The sequence below is a fragment of the Coptis chinensis genome, chromosome 1, assembly GCF_015680905.1.
Source record: "Coptis chinensis isolate HL-2020 chromosome 1, ASM1568090v1, whole genome shotgun sequence".
Classification (NCBI taxonomy): Eukaryota; Viridiplantae; Streptophyta; class Magnoliopsida; order Ranunculales; family Ranunculaceae; genus Coptis; species Coptis chinensis.
In genome coordinates this window covers 61,291,626-61,313,893 of record NC_141456.1, presented here as the reverse complement: position 1 = coordinate 61,313,893, position 22,268 = coordinate 61,291,626, and the positions used below count along the sequence as shown (strand labels likewise).

The 22,268-nt window shown below is 39.0% G+C and overlaps 1 protein-coding gene, 2 long non-coding RNA genes and 1 pseudogene across 6 annotated transcripts; 2 read left to right on the top strand and 2 right to left on the bottom strand.

The window, feature by feature from the left end:
• Positions 1–1,984: 1,984 nt before the first annotated feature.
• On the bottom strand, positions 1,985–5,435 carry LOC147524828 (callose synthase 12 pseudogene; annotated as a pseudogene).
• Positions 5,436–5,702: 267 nt separating this feature from the next.
• LOC147524827 (phosphoribosylformylglycinamidine synthase) lies at positions 5,703–14,517 on the top strand. Of its 3 annotated transcripts, none has more exons than XM_086604420.1 (5): positions 5,703–6,018; positions 6,185–6,273; positions 9,561–9,674; positions 13,183–13,266; positions 14,408–14,517. In XM_086604420.1, the coding sequence occupies exons 1-5, from the start codon at positions 5,778–5,780 to the stop codon at positions 14,462–14,464; spliced, it is 585 nt and encodes a 194-aa protein (XP_086460546.1). In that variant the 5' UTR covers positions 5,703–5,777; the 3' UTR covers positions 14,465–14,517. The 3 variants fall into 3 exon arrangements, 2 of the variants coding, with proteins under 2 accessions (XP_086460546.1, XP_086460550.1); XM_086604424.1 differs by having other exon boundaries at positions 5,727–6,018; positions 6,188–6,273; XR_015220892.1 differs by lacking the exon at positions 14,408–14,517 and having other exon boundaries at positions 5,727–6,018; positions 9,561–9,874; positions 10,499–13,266.
• Positions 14,518–14,972: 455 nt separating this feature from the next.
• Positions 14,973–15,275, top strand: LOC147524826 (uncharacterized). The gene is made up of 2 exons (XR_015220897.1): positions 14,973–15,111; positions 15,142–15,275. It is a non-coding gene; the product is annotated as an uncharacterized LOC147524826 (long non-coding RNA).
• Positions 15,276–15,793: 518 nt separating this feature from the next.
• Positions 15,794–20,880, bottom strand: LOC147524825 (uncharacterized). 2 transcript variants are annotated; one of them, XR_015220887.1, is made up of 4 exons: positions 20,711–20,880; positions 20,316–20,426; positions 17,165–17,623; positions 15,794–16,646 (listed from the first exon to the last, which is right to left on the bottom strand). It is a non-coding gene; the product is annotated as an uncharacterized LOC147524825 (long non-coding RNA). The 2 variants fall into 2 exon arrangements; XR_015220886.1 differs by lacking the exon at positions 20,711–20,880 and having other exon boundaries at positions 20,316–20,700.
• Between the last annotated feature and the right edge of the window lie 1,388 nt (positions 20,881–22,268).

The window sequence follows — 22,268 nt, the reverse complement described above, 5'->3', positions numbered from 1 at the left end:
CTTTCTTCCCCCATCTCTCTCCTCCCCTCTCTTTCTTTTTATATCCCTCTCTTAGGTTCATTTCATGGGGCATAATATGGTATTGGGCCTATTCTCTGGGCCCAATACATGTTATGGTCTATCTATAAAAATGGCTACTACATTTGCCCCCTCTCGGGTTCGACGGCGGACCCGAGAAGTCTCTGAACTTCCTTCTCTCCCTCTCCGAACTCTAAATACCCGCAGTATCCTAAGACTGTACGTAGTCTTCTTCTCCTCGGGACGTTTCATATCCATGTACTCTGCTACTGGATCGTATGTCTATGAAGTATTCAGTCCCTATATATTCTCTTTGTCCGCGTACTCTTGAACTTTGCATTCTCATCTTTATTGACCCTGTGACTTTGTTGGCCGCGAATTGTATTATAATCCTCCACTCATCTCGCTCTTCCTTTATCACTACCCGAGTTCTCCAACCTCAGCCGATAAACTATGTGTATCTCAGATCTCAGTAAGTTTCTATTATATGTAGGTGCATTACATCTCTTCTGGCCCCTTTCCTTGATTACACTTTCTCTATCTTTCTAACCTCTTTGCTATGCTTCTTTATGCAAATCTCCAATGGATCTGCAAGCATCAGCCATAAATAAACTCTACTCCGTGATCCCTCTTTCGATAGTCTGGGACTGAAGGAGTCTTACTTTTGCAGGGTTTTTTTTGCTAAACGTCCTTGAACGTGTGACCCGAAATCCTCATTCTCTTTCTGCTATTAGCTCTCCTTACAGAATTCACTACCAGTCCTCGAAAGGTCTCTTTTCCTTGGCACTCACTCTTCCACATCAATCGTCATGTCCGCGAAGTATCTCAATCTATCGGTTCTCGTTCATATAACTCATTAGCGTATCCACGAAGCGTCTCATCCCCTTCGCTCTCACTCTTCAAACTCAATCCTCATGCCAGCGAAGTGTCTCAACCCAACTATCTATTTTCCTCTACAAAATTCACTACCATGTCTGCGAAGTGTCTCACCTCAGCCATCTTCTCTCTTTCATAGATCTCGCTACCATGTCCGCCGATTATCTCGTCCCCTTCATTTCTCTTTCGTAGAACTCAGCATTGGATCCACGAAGGGTCTCATCCCCTCCGCTCTCATTCGGAAAGCACGAAGCATATCCAGGGACAGCTCAGCTTGCCCCTATGTCTACAGGGTGTCTAACCTTAGCCACCATCTCTTTTTCATAGAACTCGCTACCATGTCCGCAGTGTGTCTCTTCCCCTTCGTTTCTCTTTCTCAAAACTCACTACCCTGTCTACGGAGTGTTTCAGCCCAGCCATAAGCTCTCCTTCACAGAACTCGCTGATGTCCGCGGAATGTCTCAGCTTAGCCATAAGCTCTTCTTCATAGAAATCACTACCATGTCTGCAGAGTGTCTCACCCTTTCATTTCCCTAACGTAGAACTCAACCTTGTATCTGCCAAGGGTCTCATCCCCTTTGCACTTACTTATGGAACTCGATATCCCGTCTGCAAAGGGCCTCATCCCCTCTATTTCTCTTTTGTAGAACTCAATAATATTGTTTCTTCTGGATATATTGCTTGCTCTCAATTGCAATTTGGAACTCCGGCTCGCGGAGGGCTCATCCCCCCCCCCCCCCCCCCACCCACTGTCTCTACTCAGGAGTGGAGTCTGTTGAGGGGCAACTCAATTTGCCCCCAAGCTTGATTCGGATCTCATGTCCGCGGAGGGCTCATCCCTCCCGCTGTCTCCGCTCTGGAATGGAGTATGATGAGGGGCATCTCAGCTTGCCCCCATGTTTGATTCGGACACGAGGGATCGCGGAGGTCTCATTCCCCCCGCACTCATTCGGATAGCTCCACGCCATATTCGCGAAGGGTCTTCTTGAACCCATCCACTCTCCTTCATAATGCACATCCGGGAACAACTCAGCCTGCCCCATATTTGATTCAGACACGAGGGTCCACGGAGGGCTCGTCCCCCCCGCACTCATCCGCTTAATTGGGCTTCATTGTTCCTCATGAGATATAATATCTCCTCTGCATGTGGGTCTTTCTTAGCTTTCTGAGTTCCTCAAATCTAGCGAGCAACCACATATGTGTATTTCCTAAGAGCAGTTCCGTACTCATGGCCTCTGAATGCTACACTTGCCTCACTATTCATTCTGCTCATACTTCGTGAATAACGTGACACATCTAAGCCTGATGCCTGAGGCTCCATTTCAGTGCCTTGTCTCTTTGAATTAACAGAGCAAGGTCTTCGATCTCTCCCCGATGTCCATCTCGAAGCGAGAATCAAGGAATGCCAAAGATCCCGAGAGCTCTATGGTAATACATCATGCCTCTTACAATCTGAGCTAATGTTTGGCCTCAATGACGATGCCCGAAGCGGAGATCTTTTAGCTTGTTATTCCCTATTTCATTTCCATACACCATGCCCTCTCTGCGCATCCTCTCTAAGAAATTTCTCCACTCATCATCGTAAATTTTCTGCAAATAGAACAAAGGGTGTAGAGGCGCCATCTTCATTCTCGGTTAAGCGGTTGTTTCTTTGTTGTACAAAACTTCTTCGTTATAGCAAGGAGTAAGGACACTGAAAGCAATCATTTTTTCAACTTGGGGAGCATCGGGTATATTCATAAACAAAGAGTTGCTGAAGAAGGCAATACGGCGTCTTGCCTCAAGATTAATTGGGACGTTGACCATAGAGTCCCTGGATGTTAGAATTATACGCAAACGACGAGCTTGGCGGTAGAAGGTAGCATTTTCAATGTCAGGCAACTCGATGGAATTCTCAAAAAGCCAACCTGAGTTAGTAGCTGGACTCAGAGGTGCTAAACCATCTTCTTTTAGTTGTTCTGACATCCTCTTCACCTTTGGGAAATCCCGAATCAAAACCTCGTACAAGGCCTGCAGCGCGTTCACTAACTTGTTGAGATCTTTCTTAGGCTTATTTAGGAAATCTACAAGGGATACTAACTTCGCATGAATCTGTTGTACTGCAGTCATTTTGTAAATTTTTGTGAACTTCTGAATCCGAATTGAGTCATCTATCTCCACAAAAAGGTTGAAGATGATGCTTTTATCTTCTGTATTGTCTTTGAGAATGACACTCAACAAATGCTTGATGCTATCATATGCTTCAGTAATAGCACACCCTCTGTACTCATGCTTGGATATTTTCCTCCAAAGCCTCTTGTTTGATGCGTCTAACAACTCTCTCTCGCTTCAGAGAGAGCGGCATTCATTGACAGAGAAAAACAAGGCCATCTAATAACTCTAATGTTCCACGCATTCGCTAGCAATTCCAAGAGTTCCACCTCATGGTCACTTAAGATGTCTTCTTCCCTGAAAATTGAGATAATCTCGTTCCATAGGAGGGTGAATTTGTTCGCCCCAAGCTGTTTTGATTCAAGCTTATTGTAAGGCCGGCCTAGTCCATACCACAACTTCAGTCGGTGTATAACATCATTGAATTTATTCATCATTGTACTTCTTGTTCTAAACTGTTGCTCCTGGGGTATGAGATTAAACTGCAGTGCACTTGCAAAAAAACTGAAACCTTAGCCTCAATCATTGGATGTTCCGAATCTCACCCAAATGGTCAAATAACCCACCAACGATCCAACCAAAGAAGAGAATATTGAGTACCATCTCTGTATATCCATAAGGCAAATCAAAAGCACTAGAAGCCATAACAGCCCGACCGCCAATCTGTTAGTGATACCAAATAACTCAAGCCAGTCATAGTCTATTCTTTTAAGCTTCCATACAACCTTCGTCGGTTCAACCATGGGCATAATCTGGAAGTAGAAACTGAAACTAAACTTCGCGGCAAGAATGAGAATCCAGAAAACTGAGCACTCCATGTTGTCAATAATCCCTTCACTGAGGCCACAACCAACAAAAATTCGCATCTGGAACCACCAAGTTAAGGCATTAAAGATTCTCCAGTTAGTTTCCTCGAGAAAGTTCCGCACCCAAGGTAGAACCAATAGAACCACTGCTAGTACGTACCTCTGGGAAGAGATATACAGACGCTGCTATAAGGAAAACCTTCTGCATTACTTCTGCTTTGCTAGACCATCTCCAAACCAAAGGCATATATAAAACAAATGCACGGTTTGTCCCATACCGCAACAACAACACTCTTTAGCACCATCCTCAGGCCAAGCCACCTTGTCTCGCTCGAAACCAATCCATACTGAGTGAAAAAATCTAGTAAGGATTGAAACAATCTAAGTCCTGCCCAAGTGATAAACACACTTAGTACCCAAAATTGGGCTTCACGATTTCTCAAAACTTGCCACGGATAAGCCCACTTTGACTCTTCCTCCCACGCAACTATAATTGCAGCTTGAAGAAACAATAAATGCATAATCCATAGTCGATCAAAGCTCCTAAACACATTCAAAAATGACCTCTGCTCAACAAAACCTGTCTTACCGACACCCTTTCGCTTCCCTTTAGTCACATAAAAACTAGCATATATATAGTCACCCGAAAGGCCCAAGCCCAAGACCAGGCCCAATTTGCCAAGATCTTAAATGGGTCCAAACTGACCCATTTCCTCATTTTCTCCACCCGCCGCCAGATCTGATTGGAGCACCACCACCCAACATCAATCACCAACCAAAACTCTTAGAAACACGTATCAAATCCAACTCCACCACCTCATATCTAGCAAACTCATTGTGTGATTTACATGATTGAGTAAACTATGTTAGCTACGAACTGAATCCCAAAATTTTGTTGTACTGCAACTTGCATCGGCAATACCATCCCTCTTATTTTCCTTCAACTTAATCATTAATGGCAGAAGAAGAGAACACCAACACCCCCACCGACAAAGAAACAGAGATTCTTCGACCAACTGGGCTGATCGATTAAAGAAGATATAAACTAGACCAAGACATCATAGAATATAACATCAGAAACCCTTTTACTAATATCTCTATCCATTGATATCTTCCTTCAGTTTCTCATTGAGAAATCATCAGAAGTCGCTGTCGAGAAGAAACGAAAGATTATCAAACTCGATCATTTAAGAACTGCTGTTAAAGGACACCAACCCACCAATGATTTTCTCATTGACTCACTCCCGGTTTCGAATGAGTCGGTGACTAAGTCCTCAGTGGTAAGAAAACGAGCTGAGCCTGTTGAGAAACCGATCCCCACAGACGACGGCGCCAATTGTTGCGACCCTGATCGCAAACTATAATTTTACATGTACTCCGGCTCTCATTTTGGATCGGCTGCACCAATTAGGTTGTCTACGTACCCGTTTCGGGATCAAGCCACTGTAGTTCACCTCCAGTCTTTCTCTTTCTCTCTCTCTTTCTTTTCTCATGAATTGCCTCTCCTCTTTCTTTCTTCCCCCATCTCTCTCCTCCCCTCTCTTTCTTTTTATATCTCTCTCTTAGGTTCACTTTATAAGACATAGTATGGTATTGGTCCTATTCTCTGGGCCCAATACATACTATGGTCCATCTATAAAAATGGCTACTACAGCCAGGAAACATCAAACATATATATGAAGGGAGGTGCAATTCCAGTTAAACGTGTGCGTTGCCTAAGCACACTTAGCAAATTGTTAACGACGCAACCCAAGCCCACGCTAAATTTTGGTTCTCACCTTATGCAATTTTAAAGAATTAAAGAAGAGGTGATCCAGACATACAGGGCCTGGGTACATTACGAGCCACATAGGTCTATAAATACAAGAAAATCTCTAGTAAAGAAGGAATAGGTCTCGACCACAAACGAAAACAAAACAATACAATATGGCTTCCGGAACTGCATTACGTTCCATTTTCTTAACGGACCCTTTTCGTTTCATCAACAAAAAAACAAGAAGCTGCAGCCTCTTTGATTGCGGACGAGTCAGGGTTAAGGTTCAACCCGAACCACGACGGCTATGCATTCGCAATTGTTCTTCTTCTTCTACTTGTGATAATAATAATTCTTTTTCGGATGAACAAGGTGGTGGCCCACCTCAAGAAGCTGTTCTTAAAGCCATTTCAGGTGACGCCCCTTTTTTCTAATTATAAGAACGTGTCTGCTTATTTTTATAATTAGAGATAGTGTTTGATTTGTATGAATAAAACATACTGTCTAGACAATTTTGATATTTATAATTCCAAAGGAACCATTCTTTACTACACTGATTCATTGTTAATATGGGATCCAGAAGTGTCAAAGACAGAAGGAAGGATTGGACAAACAACAAATGTTGTTATTGGAGGTACAGTCACAGAATGGCTTGCTCTGGACCAGAAAGTAAGCTGTTAGCCATATTTCTACTTAAAAATATTGTTTCATTTTTATTATTTTTGTTATTATTGGTATTGCTATTTTCTGCGTTTTACTAGGTACTGTTGGTTTCTGTAGATATTATATTTTATGAGTATTTGGAGAGGAAGATTCAATTTTATTAAGTAGGGTTTTAATGGAAATTAGACTAACAGGCATTTAAGGAGTGGAGTGAAAGATTGGTTTCACCTTTAGCAACTGAACACACGACCAATCCAACAAGTCTGCATCTGCTTTCATGATTAGATTATCTAGTCTTGGTTAAGAACATACACCCCTTTAATTTTTCTGATAGCATGTAGCTTAACAGAAGGAAAAGGAACTCCAAAGGGTCTCTTTATAGAGAGAAAAGGCTGAGACCCGCCATATTAATCGTTTTTAGGTTGAAATAAAAGAACAAGTTTTGTGACACCATGTGCTAGAAGAAAGGACAACGAAAAGGGGGTGGTGAAACAAGTTAAGAACCACTAAGGGAACAAAGATTCATGAATAGGGATTTGTCAGCGAATGAGATATTCTTTTTAAGTATTAAATCAAAGGAAGAAATTTCAGTGGGAATATTGGGTTCTCTTGCGCAAGGATTGCTTCAAAAAATGAAATAAAAAAAATACAATGATGTAAAACTTCAAACTATTTCCACACTCACAGAAATTATTTTCTTTATTGAGCAATTGTGGGTAATAGGTAAAAAACAAAGGGTGAACTAGTATTACCCCCCCACTAGATGAGCCAATTAGGATCCCCCCACTAGATGGGAAATTAGGGTCTCCCCAAATACACACAAAAAAAACACGGTCAACCCAATTTGATTTTTTTTATTGTGTGTATTTAGGGGGGAGACCCTAATTTCGAGGGGGGGGTTTGGTAATATTAGTTAACCCAAAAACAAAATGCATTATGCCAAGAAAGTGCATTAGATTTAGACTTGAACTTAAGTTTGCAGCTCCAAATGTCTCCTTTATTTGGAATTTGTGTTAATTGTAGTTGTTTTCCACTATGTAACATGGAGACTTCATATTCTCAAAAACGTCCTCAGTGTCAGATTCCTATCCGTGTTGGACACTTATGTCAGACAATTTCAAACTAGGGCTTACTTTAAATTCTAAAAGACTAAGAACACAATCTATTAATGTAGAAATTCCTTTCTAAAGATGGAAGAATCATGCTCATTTTGAGTACATTGTTGAATCTATTATTATTTGTCCTTACTATTCCGATAAGTGTTGCAAAGAGATTAGAGAGATTAATGTGTGATTTTCTTTGGGGATCGACCACTGAGAATAAAAGATGCCATCTCATTTCTTGGGATGAGGTATGCATGCATAAGGAAGTTGGTGGTATTGGAAGCAGACGATTTAAAGGAAACCAATATTGATTTATCTTTTAAGTGGCTTGATAAGTTTGGGAAGGAAGCATGATGTCTGTGCAAGGAAGTCAAAAGTATGGAAGGGAAGAAAGGGGGTGGTTTCTAAATCGGTGATTTGGTTGTGTGGTTGTGGTCTTGTGGATTGTGAAGAGGGATTAGGAACAATAAAAATGAATTTGCAAAACTTTGCAAATTCAATGTAGGAAAGGGCACTAGAGTACGGTTTTGGGAGAGGATAATTGGATAGGGAAACAACCGTTGAAGATTGGGTATGTAGCTATTTTGTTTCTTACAAGAGAATGTTTCGGTAATAGAAATGGTGTAAGGCGAGAGCAACAATTTCTCTTGGGACCTTGGTCTTCGACATTGGTTAAACAATTGGGAAGTTGAGTTTTTGGATAGTTTATCATTGATACTTGATGATGTTGTGCTTTCAGAGGTGTAGGACAACATGGAATGGGTGAGAGATAAGAGGGGGTTCTCTTCCAAGGCTTGTTTTGAAATAGTTAATGCGAAAGCGTGGCTGAATTAGGCATTGGCATAACTGCCTGCCTGCCTGCCCGGTCATGGAAGCAAGTGTGGATGAAAAGAGTTCTGTCCAAAATATTTAAAAAAAAAAAACAATTGGACCTTAGCAATGGAGATAACTCTAACAACATATAACCTTAAAAAGAGAGGAAAAGTGATGGTTTACAGATGTGTGTGCTGTGAATGGGAAGAGGAGAGCATATTGCACCTATCTGTGATTTGTTGGTTGCTAACAAAATAAGGAAATACATGCTGGATAGTTTTGGGTGTTCACATAGATTCGAAGGAACAATAGTAGACTGGCTGGAAGTGTGATTAGTTGTCGAGGATTGGTAGACTGTTTTGGTATAGACTGTTGCGTGTTACGTTTTGGTGCATTTGGTGAAAGAGGAATTCCAGAATATTTGATGACTACTATGCCAATGCGGATCGAGTTATTTTCAATATTGGGTATTGTTGTGGGAATGTGTTCACTTAGATAGTTGGATATAAGTAAGTGAGGGGTGTGTTTTGGCTTTTGATTAGCTAACTTTTGGTTGGGAAAGCTTAATTAGGATCTGATGTTAAGTAGTGGTTGGGACAACTGACTTAAATCCTCCTTAAGTCAGGTTTTTACTTTTTAATTATCGCTATCATGAATAAATTTGTCTTACCTTTTCAAAAAAAGAAAAGAAAATAGATTAAAAGAAAAAAAGGAATAAAAAAGACGTAGTCTTAACTCCATGATATACCACTTGCAAAGTAATATATTTCTAAGATGGCATTTCGTAGGTCTTGAGCCAAGAAATAGTTGCGTAACTAAAGAATAATAATAGGTTATTTTTCTAATTTTCTTACTTAGTTGTGTCCCTGTGTCCTACTTGATGTAGGTCGCCGTGTTGGATCTGACACACTTAGCCTGTCAATGTTTCTTGGGATGTTTTTACTAGACCATCCAGGTAGTTTATAACTTCATTTGGATCACTTTTCTGGGTTTATTTTGTGATTCTGTCTTTTCTTGCACAGTAGTCCAAAAGTGAAAGCATTAATTGCTATACATGGGTTGGCATTCTCAGGGTGATAATTTTGTGGGGAAAGTTTGTAGTGATAACTTGATAAAGTTCCTTCACAAAGGGATTAGCGGCCTCGAGGATTGACTCCTGACACATACACTGTTCAGAGTCTAATCCATTTGATGATTTACCAACATGCAATATGACACAAATGGCAATGCATACTGTTTTGCTCCTCTTTTTACATTGTCATCATAGTACCATCACTTGTTAGTGAATTTCAGTAATTTTTATCTGCGACTTGTTTAACATGAAATACGGGGTAAGGAGTATGACAATGCGTTATGTTTGTACTGGTATATTACTAGGTAAATTCATATCCCACGGTTCGAGGGTTCACTGCAATTGGAACAGGAGGTGATGATTTCGTTCAAGCTATGGTAGTTGCTGTAGAATCAGTACTTCAAGAGCCTGTACCAGAGGTATTTATGTTTGTTTTTTGTTCGTCCACATTCATGTCACCATTTTATTGATCATTTTACTTCAAATTGTGCTAAAATGGGCTAAATTTATGTTAAACATGTAGCACCTAACTGAATAGTGCAGGAACAGTTTTAAATTCTTAAATAGTGAACAGACTGTAATAGCAACCACTTCTACAGCAAGAACAATAATGATGATGGTACTCTAGGAAGCACGGATACGGATACGCGACACGGATACGACACGACACGGATACGCGGACACGACATTTTTCAAAAATATAGGATACGGATACGTCATGGATACGTTTGAATAATATATATATATATATATATATATTTCACCAAATTCAAATTAAAATGGGAATTCTACTTCATAAAATGACCAATTCAAACACATTAAGCAGCAACTTTGTATAAGTGTATAACACTGCAAGCAAATGCCAACAAAAAAGTTCAAAACAATACAATGGATTTGTCAATCAAGTTGTCCAACTTCAACTAAGTCATTTTCTACATCTTAATTCACTTCATCTTTATTCTCTTGCATCTCTTCTTATCTTGGATTTTATTTCACTTTTTTTTTTTTTTTTGTTGAAGTTCCAAAAAAAATTTGTGAGATTACTATTCCCGCGTATCCGCCACGTATCCCCCGCGTATCCCCACGTATCCCCCGACGTATCGGAAAATAAAAAATTAATTAAAAAATCAGATACTCCAAATTGCGTATCCGACACGTATCCGAGGCATATCCGGGCGTATCCGTGTCGGGTACGTATCGGACACGGATACTTCACCCATATAGAAGTATCCGTGCTTCATAGATGGTACTGATAGCTAATGATTAAGGTGGTCCTCACTTTAGGTGGTGAGATTGTAAGGCTGAGTCCACGAGTTTCACCTCCATCTCCCACAACTAATCGGATTGCCAATCAGAAAAAAAAAATGTAATAAGGACAGTGCTAATGGTAAGGGTAAGAATAGAAGAAGCAGCAAGAATCACAAACCCTTAAGATACTAGTGATCTTGTCTATGTTGATGAAGCTAGCATGGGGAATTCTCCGGGGGTGTATAGTTTTTTTTTCTAGGTTTGGTTCCTAGATACGCTTTGGTTTCTGTTCTTTCTAAGGAAAAAGAAAAGTCTTGACTAGTTGTTTGGACTGTGTCCAAAACAATACAAAAGACCAACAATAAGGGTTGTATACTGTATCTTGTTTTTGAGTAAGTGCAATAAGTATATGTAGTTCTATGCAATGTTCTATGGAAGAAAACAATTCTAAACTGAATGAGCTCCAGAAGTACATCACTTTCTTAGCATTAAGGGCCTCTTGTTGGCTCGTCCATCAATATAGACGCATGTGCACTCTTTCTAAATATGTGCCCTGTGCCCCTGTGACGTACCTCAACAAAATTGATTTGTCACCTGACAAGCCGTTGCATGTACAAGGACATCCCTAAATAGGAGTTGAAAAGAACATCCAGCTAAGATTCCCCGGTGTCATTAGTGGTCTTGTCGATCACTATGGCAATATTGCAATATTGATGATAGCAACGTGGAAGAGAAATTACATATGTTGGACTATGTACATGACACTAATATGACCATGAAAGTAGGGGGATTGGGCTCCCGCCTTATCCCTAAACCAACATATATTATTCTCTATGTCTACAAAAGTAAACACTCAGCCCACCTAAACTAATACGATTAAATTTATTCTCTGTCCAATGATGGGCATGTGTTACCTCATTGTTTACGGGTGTAAGTTTGTTGGTTTCATGTGCTATTCGGATGGGATAGTGAGATATGTGGGGACTCTTGCAAAGGGTATTGGGGGAGTGTGAAATTGGTTGAGTAGCTCCTTACTCGACCATTATACCGATTAAAAAAAACAAATCTACAAACACACACAACCCCCACCCACACACACACACACACAAAAGAAATGAAAATTTGACACTCTCTACCAAATTTAGTTATTGCAGCACAGTACTGCATGTTAGCATTTCTATAAAAATGACGAATATGACAACAAATCTATCAATGGACTTTCTAGAAGCTCAATATAGGTATATCCAGGGTAGAACCTTTATCCTGCCCAAATAGCTTTGAATCCACCTAAATTTGTACCTTCGAAATTTTTTATCCTCAAGCACAAAGGAGCTCTCTCCAAAGGATTAATGCTTCAGCTAGAGTATTAGACACCACACCAAAGTGTTTATAGAAAGCACCTAGTAACAACCATGGCCATCTCGAATAATTTCCTGACCACCTCCAAAACCGAGTGATGAGCCATTTTTATTATTATTATTTTATAATTAAAGAGCAAAGATCTTAATGTAAGTCAAAGAGACCTTGTATGATTAGTCGAAGAGTGGTGCTCTTTCAGGGGGTTGAGATTTCAGGACTGTGTTGTTAATTGGGTATTGGGATAATGCAATTTGTAAGTTTGTAATTCTCTTTTTGTCGGGTTTTATGAGGACCAATTCTTAGCATCTTGCCACTTGTTAGGTGCTTCCGTGTAATTGCAACAATGAATTTGGGAATGAATTATAATCATACACAACAATGAATTTGGGAATGAAATATAATTTTACAGATGATAAAAAAAAGTAAAAACTCAGAGCAGATGTTGTTCGATACGAAAATAAACTTTTAACCGTTTTTTGTTGTTTCTTTTGATCATTAAGGCTATACTGTACTTTTTATACCATACCCTCCGAAGTCATGAAGTGGAAGCGGATCCACTGATGATAGAGATACTTTTGAAGAATGACGGTTTTACATTATATTTTTGTGTATTGCCATATTCTTTTTGGAGTTTGAAAGTTGTTTTTACCTCTGGCATACATGATGATATACATCATTGGTGGATTTAGTGATGATGAAGAACTGTAGATTGATGGATACTTGATACTGATATGTACTTCCAGATAATGTATTTTCTATACTCGTTAGCTTTTATGTTTTACACTCTTTTGATGTGATACAGAATGAAAACACCGTTTTTGCTGTTTCTGTGAACTCGCGTCTTACTTTTAAGGTTATTTATGGGTTATGCTTATTTTAGTACTTGGTGTGTACATATGATCTCTATATGGTACACATACAAATATATAAACAAAATGTGTTGTCGGAACCTATATATAATTATATATATATGAACACAAGTTTTGCATATTTTGATACAAGATAGGATAAGATAAAGATACACTAAATTAGGCTCTGGTACAGTACTTGATAAGAGATTCCGATAACTATGCAGTTCAGTTACTTTTTTAATTTAATTTTTTAATCCGTATGAAATTCAGTTACTTGGATTCTTTTCATCAGCATAGATCTTATTTGGATCATGGTATGTCTTGATAAATTCTTGCTTGACCAGCTATCAAATTAGTTTTAATTAGATTTCCTCTTTAAAATCCTCTTTTGTTGGAGTTATACTGTTAATTAGCCTTTCTTGGTTACTTGGAACTGTTAACTGATAGTAGCTCTCATACTTTGACCCAGGATCGTGTGACGCAAAAGGTATCTTCAGGGGGAAAGTATGTATCTGTGAACATTGGCCCTGTAGAAGTGGTTTCAAGTGAGCAGGTCTTTTTCTTTCTCTTGCTTTTAAGAGTCTAGCCTCTATGTATGCAAGTGTGGGTGAATGTGTGGTTTTTAATTAAACACATGCAAATCACATACGAAATTTTTCTTAACTTATCTTAATGGATCCCCATCCACCCTAACAAAAAATAAAGAAAAAAAGGAGGGAGAAGAAAGAAAGAAGAAAATAATTAAACATAATATTATAGTCCATAATCCCATCCTGTTTGTATAAGAAAATAATTAAACATAATATTAGGCCCCTATCCTGTTTGTATAAGATAGTCTGAATACAGGGTATCTTCTTCCCTCTTTGGGTCTCTCTGATTGTTGTCCATTCTTTCCTAGGAGACCTACACTCACTATTCGTTCCTCTTTTGAATTCGGGATCACACTGTGAGAGAGATCCTCATTGTCTCGACCGGAGTCCTCAATCAAGGAAAATAACCTTTTCTCTGTATTCTCCATGGTTGCATTGTTGGATTGAGAGCTTGAGCTTCTGCCTCTAGTATTGGCATTAGGGGTAGCCCCAGTTGGAGAGTTACCACAAGTTTGAGTTTGTTCACCTTGTTTGCCCTTACTGCATTCTTGAGATGAAGCGTGAGGCTTGTACTCTGTTAATCTGTTTGCATCTCTCAAGCTTCCCTGAGTCTTTGGCGAGTCAGGGACAGTTCCTGTTTCTTGATTCTTTTCTTTTTTCCACTCAGTCTTCCTGAGTGTTGGAAACTGAAGCATCTCCTGTAGTCTTTGGACCACTGATAAATTGTTGTTATCAATCTGGAATACTAATTTCTTTTTTTTCAAAAAAAAAAGCAATTCTACAAAAAATCGAAAGCAACACACGTGCAATAAATAAGAGACCCAATAAAGAGTTGTGTGTTTCTATAGAAAAACTCAAAATCCTATGACATCTACTAAAATGCGATAAAGAGAGTGACAAAATATTTTTTGTAATAAAGTATGTCATGCATGGAAGGTTTAAGCTGTAAAATGCGATGAAGAGAGTGACGAAATATTTTTTGTAAGGAATTCCTATTTATGTATATTTTGTTGAAAACTGAGAAAGCTTTTAATATCCGACGGAATTTCTTCATTTCTTGTAAGACAGTAGGAATATCTAACATTTTGATCTCTGCATTTGCAGGTTCAAGCTGTATACAATGCGATGAAGAGAGATGATAGGATGAAATATTTTTTGTAAGGAATTCACGTGTATTTAGCTATTGTGTATAAAAGAAATGATCTAGTGGTGAAGTCTGATTTGCGCCCCTCTCTCCCACACACACAAACACATCCTTTTTTTATTGCAAATCCGCACATACAAATTCATGTGGCAGCGACTGTGTTAACTGTTTTGTATTGGTTCAGTGGAAGGATTGGGCTGGGCCAAATCATGAAAGTGATTTGTTGATAATAGTTTCATGTGAGGTTTGACATGAAACTGTACGGGTAAAAGCTCGAGTCGTCGACATTAGCAGCAACAACACAAACTGATCTGAAGACTCTTGAAAACACGAATAGTGCCGCCAGTATCTGGTGGTTTCCATTTCAATCGATATTAGTGCAAAATAATCTTTTTGTCCAATAAAAAAGAATTTGAAGATCAGAAATGCAGATGAACTTATACTCTCTTAATTCCATGAGAGAAGAAGAATGTACAACTTGAACTGAAGTTTGTCTCTCGCGTTTCTTTGGCTTGTATGATCGGTTGTTGCTTGAAGTTGGTCTCTGGTCTTTGTCTGGTACAAAGCAAGTCACAACTAAATTTTGTTAGGGAAAAAGAGGTGGCTGTGTGGGGTACCCCAGTGGCGGTATTGTGCATAGTGCATACGCGGTTTATGGTCTGAGGTATAGTGCATACGCGGTTTATGGTCTGAGGTTCTGAGCTCCATGTTTCTAGCCTAGTACAAACACCAGACAGTGTTTGATATCTTCTGGTTTTCTAAAATTGGCATCTATGAACTATGATATGTTCCGTTGGCATTAACAAAGCTGTCAATATTTCATAGCAATCAATTTTGTCATTCAGAATTTTGTTATCGGCCATCGCAGCCGGAGAGGTATATAACAAATTCCGAGTTGGCGAGTTGCATAAACGTGCATACTGGGTAACACTTTACCCGTCATCGTAAATTTCTATTCAATTAATATCGAGCAAATTGCTTATGTAATTAAAGTCATTTTCTTCATAATATAGAAACACGTATTGACATCATCTATTGACATCATCTTCAGTTGGGTAATCTCTAGGTCAATATTTTCGTTGAACTCGTTAGATAATCCAAATATGTGTTCCTAAAACATTGTATCATGCATTTAGTAATCTAGAACCCTTCTTCTTCAGTTAAAAAATTTCAGTGTCCATGTTACCATGTAAGCAAAGCAACACGTGGTGTCATGCACCAACTCAACTAATCGTCCAAAGACAAACACATTGCTACCAACAACTTGTCTTCAACGAGTGAGAGCATTTACACTCCTTTTCAGCTAAACGTAAATATATGAACACCTTCAAGTTAGATACCCGAGATTGAAATTACACTTCGGTTATCACCTTTTGCCCTTTCTTCATCGCGTGAAGCCGGACTAGAACAATAATAAATCATGATTGAACTCTCTTAACATAACGGTTCCACATTGACAATTCATACACTATCATAGTCGGCGCGCTCTGGCAAAAAGAAGTCAGATTATGTCCATTAGCTCTAGCCGAACTTAAGATATAGTCTTGCAACTTCTTAGACAACTTGTCCTACGTACAAGCTACATGAATACACGATAGTTGTTTATTTGGAAATTTGTCCCCCGAACTATTTGATGGTGGTTTCTTTGGCACCCCCATCTCATGCCACCCTTCTGAGCGGAATTAAGGATAGAATCCATATAAACTTGGCAAATAACAGTTTGAGATATAAGTTCCTTAACTTTGTAGCTATTTCAGTCGAATCAATACAAACTTACAAAGAGCACGAACCACCTGGAAAATTAACAAATAAGGTATGAGCCAAGGCTCAGCAAGGTAAAACCAACATGATTACTCATAATCCCAGGCATATTTGTGGGAAATAACTATGGGTGTGCTACTCGATTTCAACAGGTTGCCATTTCCTACGGATCTAGCCCAACTCACATAGAGTGTAGGATTTGCTTTTCTTGCTTTTCATATAAAAACCATAATTTCATTACCCAAAATCAATAGAGTTGCACTTTGCACCACCACTACGCCGTACATACTACATAGAAAAAAAGGATAAAGGCCCATTACCCATGGGGGCCATCTAGCAAAATCACGGGTCTTCGCTTTACAGCATCAAATGAACAAGTAAGAAATTAGCCGAGTGATCATAATCCTCATAGTAGCCATTCAGAGTTTGACTCATTCCCTGCAGTTAAAAATGATAGTAAACATTAACCTAAGTGCTACAGTTGAACGCCAGAATATTTAAGTTATCTGGTTCAGGCACTTGCATAGTTGCATATGTAGTTGTTGATGTAACTCTTTAGATTTTGAGAAAAACCATTGAGCTGATTTTGATATTTGATTGGAATTATGGACCTAAAAAATCTTACCCTGCTACACACTCACACAACTCTTTTTGACGGGTTGCTTCCTGTCCCTATTTTTATTTCCCCACTGAACACTTTCACAGCGTCTATTTATATACCATACCTTGCACAGAACTAATATAAAAGCTTCAGTGGCCAACCACACCATTGGCCGCTGCACTTTGGACAACTCAATTTAAAGTAACTGCGAAATGAAGGTGGGAAATTTTGTTGACATTGGTAATAGACGTTATTGTAGTTGACGAAGCAATGACAGTTTGTGGTCCAGTGAGGGTTGATATGGAATGATAATTAGACTACAGTTAGCTAAGACAATGTTACCATCTAAACTCACCAGATATCAAGGAATGAGATTGCTACCAAGATCAAGAAATTCGAGTACCTGCTGCTAAGATATGGTCTAAAAAAGGGGCTTTCCAGTACACTGATTGGATTGAAGGCAGTTGGGGGAGCTTTGAATTGAGATGCCATAGAGGCGAGAGTTTCTATCAAAGGAGCTTTGCTGGATACCCTGTAATGGCATTCGGACAGGTTGCAGTCCGTAAGAGTAATTCTCTCAGATTTGCATCCGTTGAGCGCTCTTACCAATAACTTATCCACAAACAATAATTAATAAAAGCGAGTATACAAGTCTATGTATTTCTGTTAAAACCAGTGTTCAAACAGTACTAGATACAAACTTCTTGAAGGAAGTTGATATGAATGCTGTCCACTTGTCCCCTGACACTCCATTAAGAGTAACCACGATCTTCCTAGGAGTTGCATAATCCCGGTGCTCGCACAACCATATGCCCTGAACCAACAAAGAGAATGTGAGCTACAAAAATAACACAAAAGAAACCAGCAAACAGTCTTTCTCATCTAAAAATAAAAATTCAGAATCCTGCATCCAAAATTATATGGGTGTTTGCGAAGAAAAACTTTACAGTTAAGGAATATAATAGGAAGCAACCTGTACTATTCAGAGAAAGCAATGATACAAAAACGGAGCCCTATACAGAGAGAGGAGTTGGGACATACTAAACTAAGCAATGTGATAGTAGACAACAAAAGCCAATTATAGATCGTAACTACAAAACCTATTTCTATTCTTAACAGTCCTCCTCAAGTTGAACATAGACACTACTTGAAAGTACAATAAAGAGCCAGCACTCACGACATTCTTCAAACATAAACCAGCAACAACCATAGCCTTTGAGCTTCATCCACAAAATTCAACCATGACACTGGCACCCGAAGATCACCAACCACCAAAACAAGAATAGTCATCAGGGACACACTTGCCTTGGACAAAAGACTACGATTATAGGGCAAAACACACAAACTAAAAGTAGTACCATGAACTTGGCGCACGGCAGTGTCACCAAGCTAGCTAGGAAGTACTATGGCAGTGGCACACAACAATGTTACCAAACTCGAGGAACCACACACGGGGAACAAACCTTCACGAAGCTTCGTACTGAAGATCATTTGATGTATACTCGAAGGCGGAAGCAATCTTCGATGATAAACACCAATGAAAGTTTATGGAAATACCCAAAAACTAGGGTTTGAATAGAAAAACGAATTCTCTTAATTCAATAATAATAAAAAAGTCTGAAAATCTTAAGGTGTACATCTGCTTATAAAGTAAACTAGTTGCTAAAAAGAACAAATCCTAATCATAATAGAACCTGGGAAACTAAAATAGAAGCTAGTCTAATTCTAATTAACTAAAGATTCAAAATAGAAATAGAATAAAAGATAAACTCTAGCTGTAGCATTATGCATGTGATGTGCACATGATAATCTATTGCGTCCTCGCATCAATCCCCCCAGCTTGAGAAGAGCTCGTCCTCGAGATTAAGTCTTTGTATTTCTGGTAGAAAGTAGGATCCATGAGTTGAAATGCAGCATCAGAAATCCATGAATTATCTGAAAATGGACGGTCACACCACTTCACCAAATAATGATCATAAGTACCCTGGCGAGTTGTAGTTTAAAGACATCAATGACAGTTTCAATCCGATCTGTAGCAGTAGTAGGAACTACACTATGATCTACATGTTGGGGAATAGGTGGAATACTATTACCAACAAAAGGAGTGAGATCCGCTACATTATGAGTGCGAGATATACACATCTCGGGAAGGAGGTCTAATTCATAAGTATTTTCTCCATGACGGGCGACAATGGGAAATGGGCCAAATTGTCGCATCATTAACTTGTGAGATGAAAATTGACGTTATTTTCGCAAATAAACCATCACCAAATCACCAACTTCGAAAGTCACCAAGTGCTTGTGTTTGTCTACATGAGTCTTGTACACGGCATAAGATTTCTCCAAACGCTTCTTGACATCCTCATGAATAAGTTGAATCCGGGAAGCAAATTCCTCTGCGGAAGCACAAACGGGAACAATCGATGGAATAAGAGCAAGATCAAGAACAGTAAGAGGAGTCATTCTAGTTACAATTATAAATGGAGAAAGGCCTGTAGAACGGTTGACAGAGTTATTATAAGCAAACTCTGCTTGTGCTAGAACAAACTCCCAACATTTGGGATTATCTTCAATCAAACCCCTCAATAGGTCTCCCAAACTACGATTTACAACCTCAGTCTGCCCATCAGTCTGTGGGTGGAAAGTTGTAGAAAATTGGAGATTACTCTTAAAAAGCTTCCATAATGTTTTCCAAAAATAGCTAGTAAACTTGACATCTCTGTCAGAAGTGATAGTGCGAGGTAAACCATGCAAACGAACTATCTCACGGAAGTATAAATAAGCAACCTATGCAACATTTGTGGTATGAGTACAGGGAATGAAATGAGCCATCTTAGAGAAATGATCCACAACTACAAAAGTAAATCCTTTCCATGTGTAGAATGTGGTAAACCCAACACAAAATCCATAGAGATATCAACCCAAGGTTTGTCGGGAATTGGAAGTGGAGTATACAAACCAGCATTAATGTGCTTACCTTTCACTGTTTGGCACACATAACATTGCTCAATAAACCGGTTAATATCTCTATGCATAGTAGGCCAAAAATACTTCTCCTTGATAGAGGCAATGGTCTTTATGATCCCACAATGACCACTCAACCCCCTAGCATGCATTTCAATCGTAATCTGATCACGGAGGGAAGAAACAGGAATACAAAGCTGTGAACCCCGAAATATGAAACCATCATGGAGAAAAAATTCACCAGATACACCATGATGTACTAAACAGTCGGCATGAATAGGACCAAAATAAGCATCTTGAGCATATAAGTCGCGTAACTCATCAAAACCAAACAAAGAGGTACAGAGAGGATCCACATCCTCAGTGAGCACACAAAGCTAGAAATAAAGCATATATTCTTAAAAAAGACGGAAGAATGAAAATCACAACACAATGACTCAAACTCAATATCCAACAATATTGTGTTAGACAAAATACACAAGGAATACCATCTACACAAACAAATCAATATCAAACTACACGCCAGGAATATGATCTCTAACCTGTATGTTTGTGTTTCCAATATTGTATTAAAACATATCATCATCTGAACGCAACTCCAGTACAGCTCTCTCAGAAGTGTCATCAACATATTTCACAAATGCTTTAGTATACTGTAAGGTGTAACGTATGACCAATTAAAGCAACAACTTGTAACGAAGAAAATGAGAAAATTGAACGAATTTTCTTGCAAAGGAGACAATGCCCTGTTTCCATCTTGTTTAGGCGACTTTTTTTTTTAATATAAAAAATCGGTTACAAAATCTCAAGCTGGGAAAGAAGCTTATTTCTAGTAAGTCTAATACCTTTCGTAGTTTAAAATTTTAAATAAAGAAATATTAGTTAAATATTACTTCATTCCCATCTGCTATAGGAATTCAGTTTCTAATGCACTCACCTTTCGTAGTTTTAATTAGTCGTCACAGTAATCACGTAGAATCTTTTGTATTTTTGTACTCATGGAGTCGTGGATTACCTTTGGTGACGATATTAAGAGGTTATATGTTGTATAACACAAAAGCACTGAAATTTTAATCTTTTACATTCCTCTTACTCTGCTTCTGTATATTTCATGTTGTATGCAGATAAAAGAAATGCTGAAACGAAATAAGAAATCAATAGCTGGGCCAAATAACTAACGGATTAGGATTTCCGCCCCAAGAAAGATTTAAGCCCCTTCAATGGTGCGAGAAAGGCAAATGGCGTCTTCCTCACGATTTGATGGTTAACGGCAGTCTAACTTTGCACTAGAATAGACTACCCTCTAGAACGGAGAATATAACTCTCTCTCGGTGACGGAAGAAGAGAAGAAAGAAGATTGAAGCGGAAAAGACTTATCCGCTTCGTAGGTAAGAAGAAGGGGTGTAGGGCGACTTCAACTTTTATTTGGTTCTATAGGCGGCGATATATATGCGACTTACGCCTCGGTCGATGTAGAGGTAGCAAAGGACACCACGTTCTATCTCTCTGCGTCCTCTCTCTCTACGTTACGTGATAAAATCCCCTCTAATGAACATAGGCGTGTTTATATAGAGGCATGACTGAATCATAGATGGAGAAGGACACCTCTTTAATTCGGTTTCACAAAACCTAATCAAAGTAGAACTTTAGCTTAGCGAAACTTGTTGCAAAAGCAAAAACAAGTTTAGGCAATTGATAATCCACTACCCACTAGTCAAACAGCCCAAGCCCAAGCCCACGTCACGACACGACTCGACCCGGTTCGGTCTTGGGCGGCTCGGGCGGCCGCGCGCGTGTGTGGCTTTGGGTGAGTCCTCCCTCCTAACACAAAAGCCTTTGTACCCTAAGGGCACACCCTTATGTTAGAGGTTCACCTCAAATACCTCACTTGCTAGTGGTGGCTCATCAATGTGGGACTAAACAACACACAAGTATTTGAAATACACATGAAGATTCCAACAATCCCCCACTATTTCAAAATACTTATAGTCCCCCACTATTTTGGAATAGGATATTACAAAAGAAATGGGTTAACGAAATGCCAGAGAGAATCGAAAAACAATGCATAAGATCTTGGTGCTTTTCGGGCTTGAACCGTCATAGGGTAACATGTCTTATAATATGCGGAAAGTGGTGGATTAAAAAATCTTTGAACCAACATTCCCTTGTAGTAAAATAGAGGACATGCACCCACATTGCTCTTTCATTATATGCCCGTTACCGCGGTGTTTTAAGCTTTTTATTATTCTTATTTACACACGTTAAGTGAATGCTCTGAGTATTTGCACGAATACCCATAAGAACCGACCAGTTCTACATTCACGTAGGTGGATATCCATCAAGTGTACATAGCGGTTAAAATACACTATCTCATAAAAATAATGGACTATGGATTCCATTAAGAGTAAAATAACTCATCCTTTTTCTCATTGCTATTCAAGTTATACAAAGTATACAAAAATGCTATCTAGTCATAGGGTGGGGCGTCTCAAATA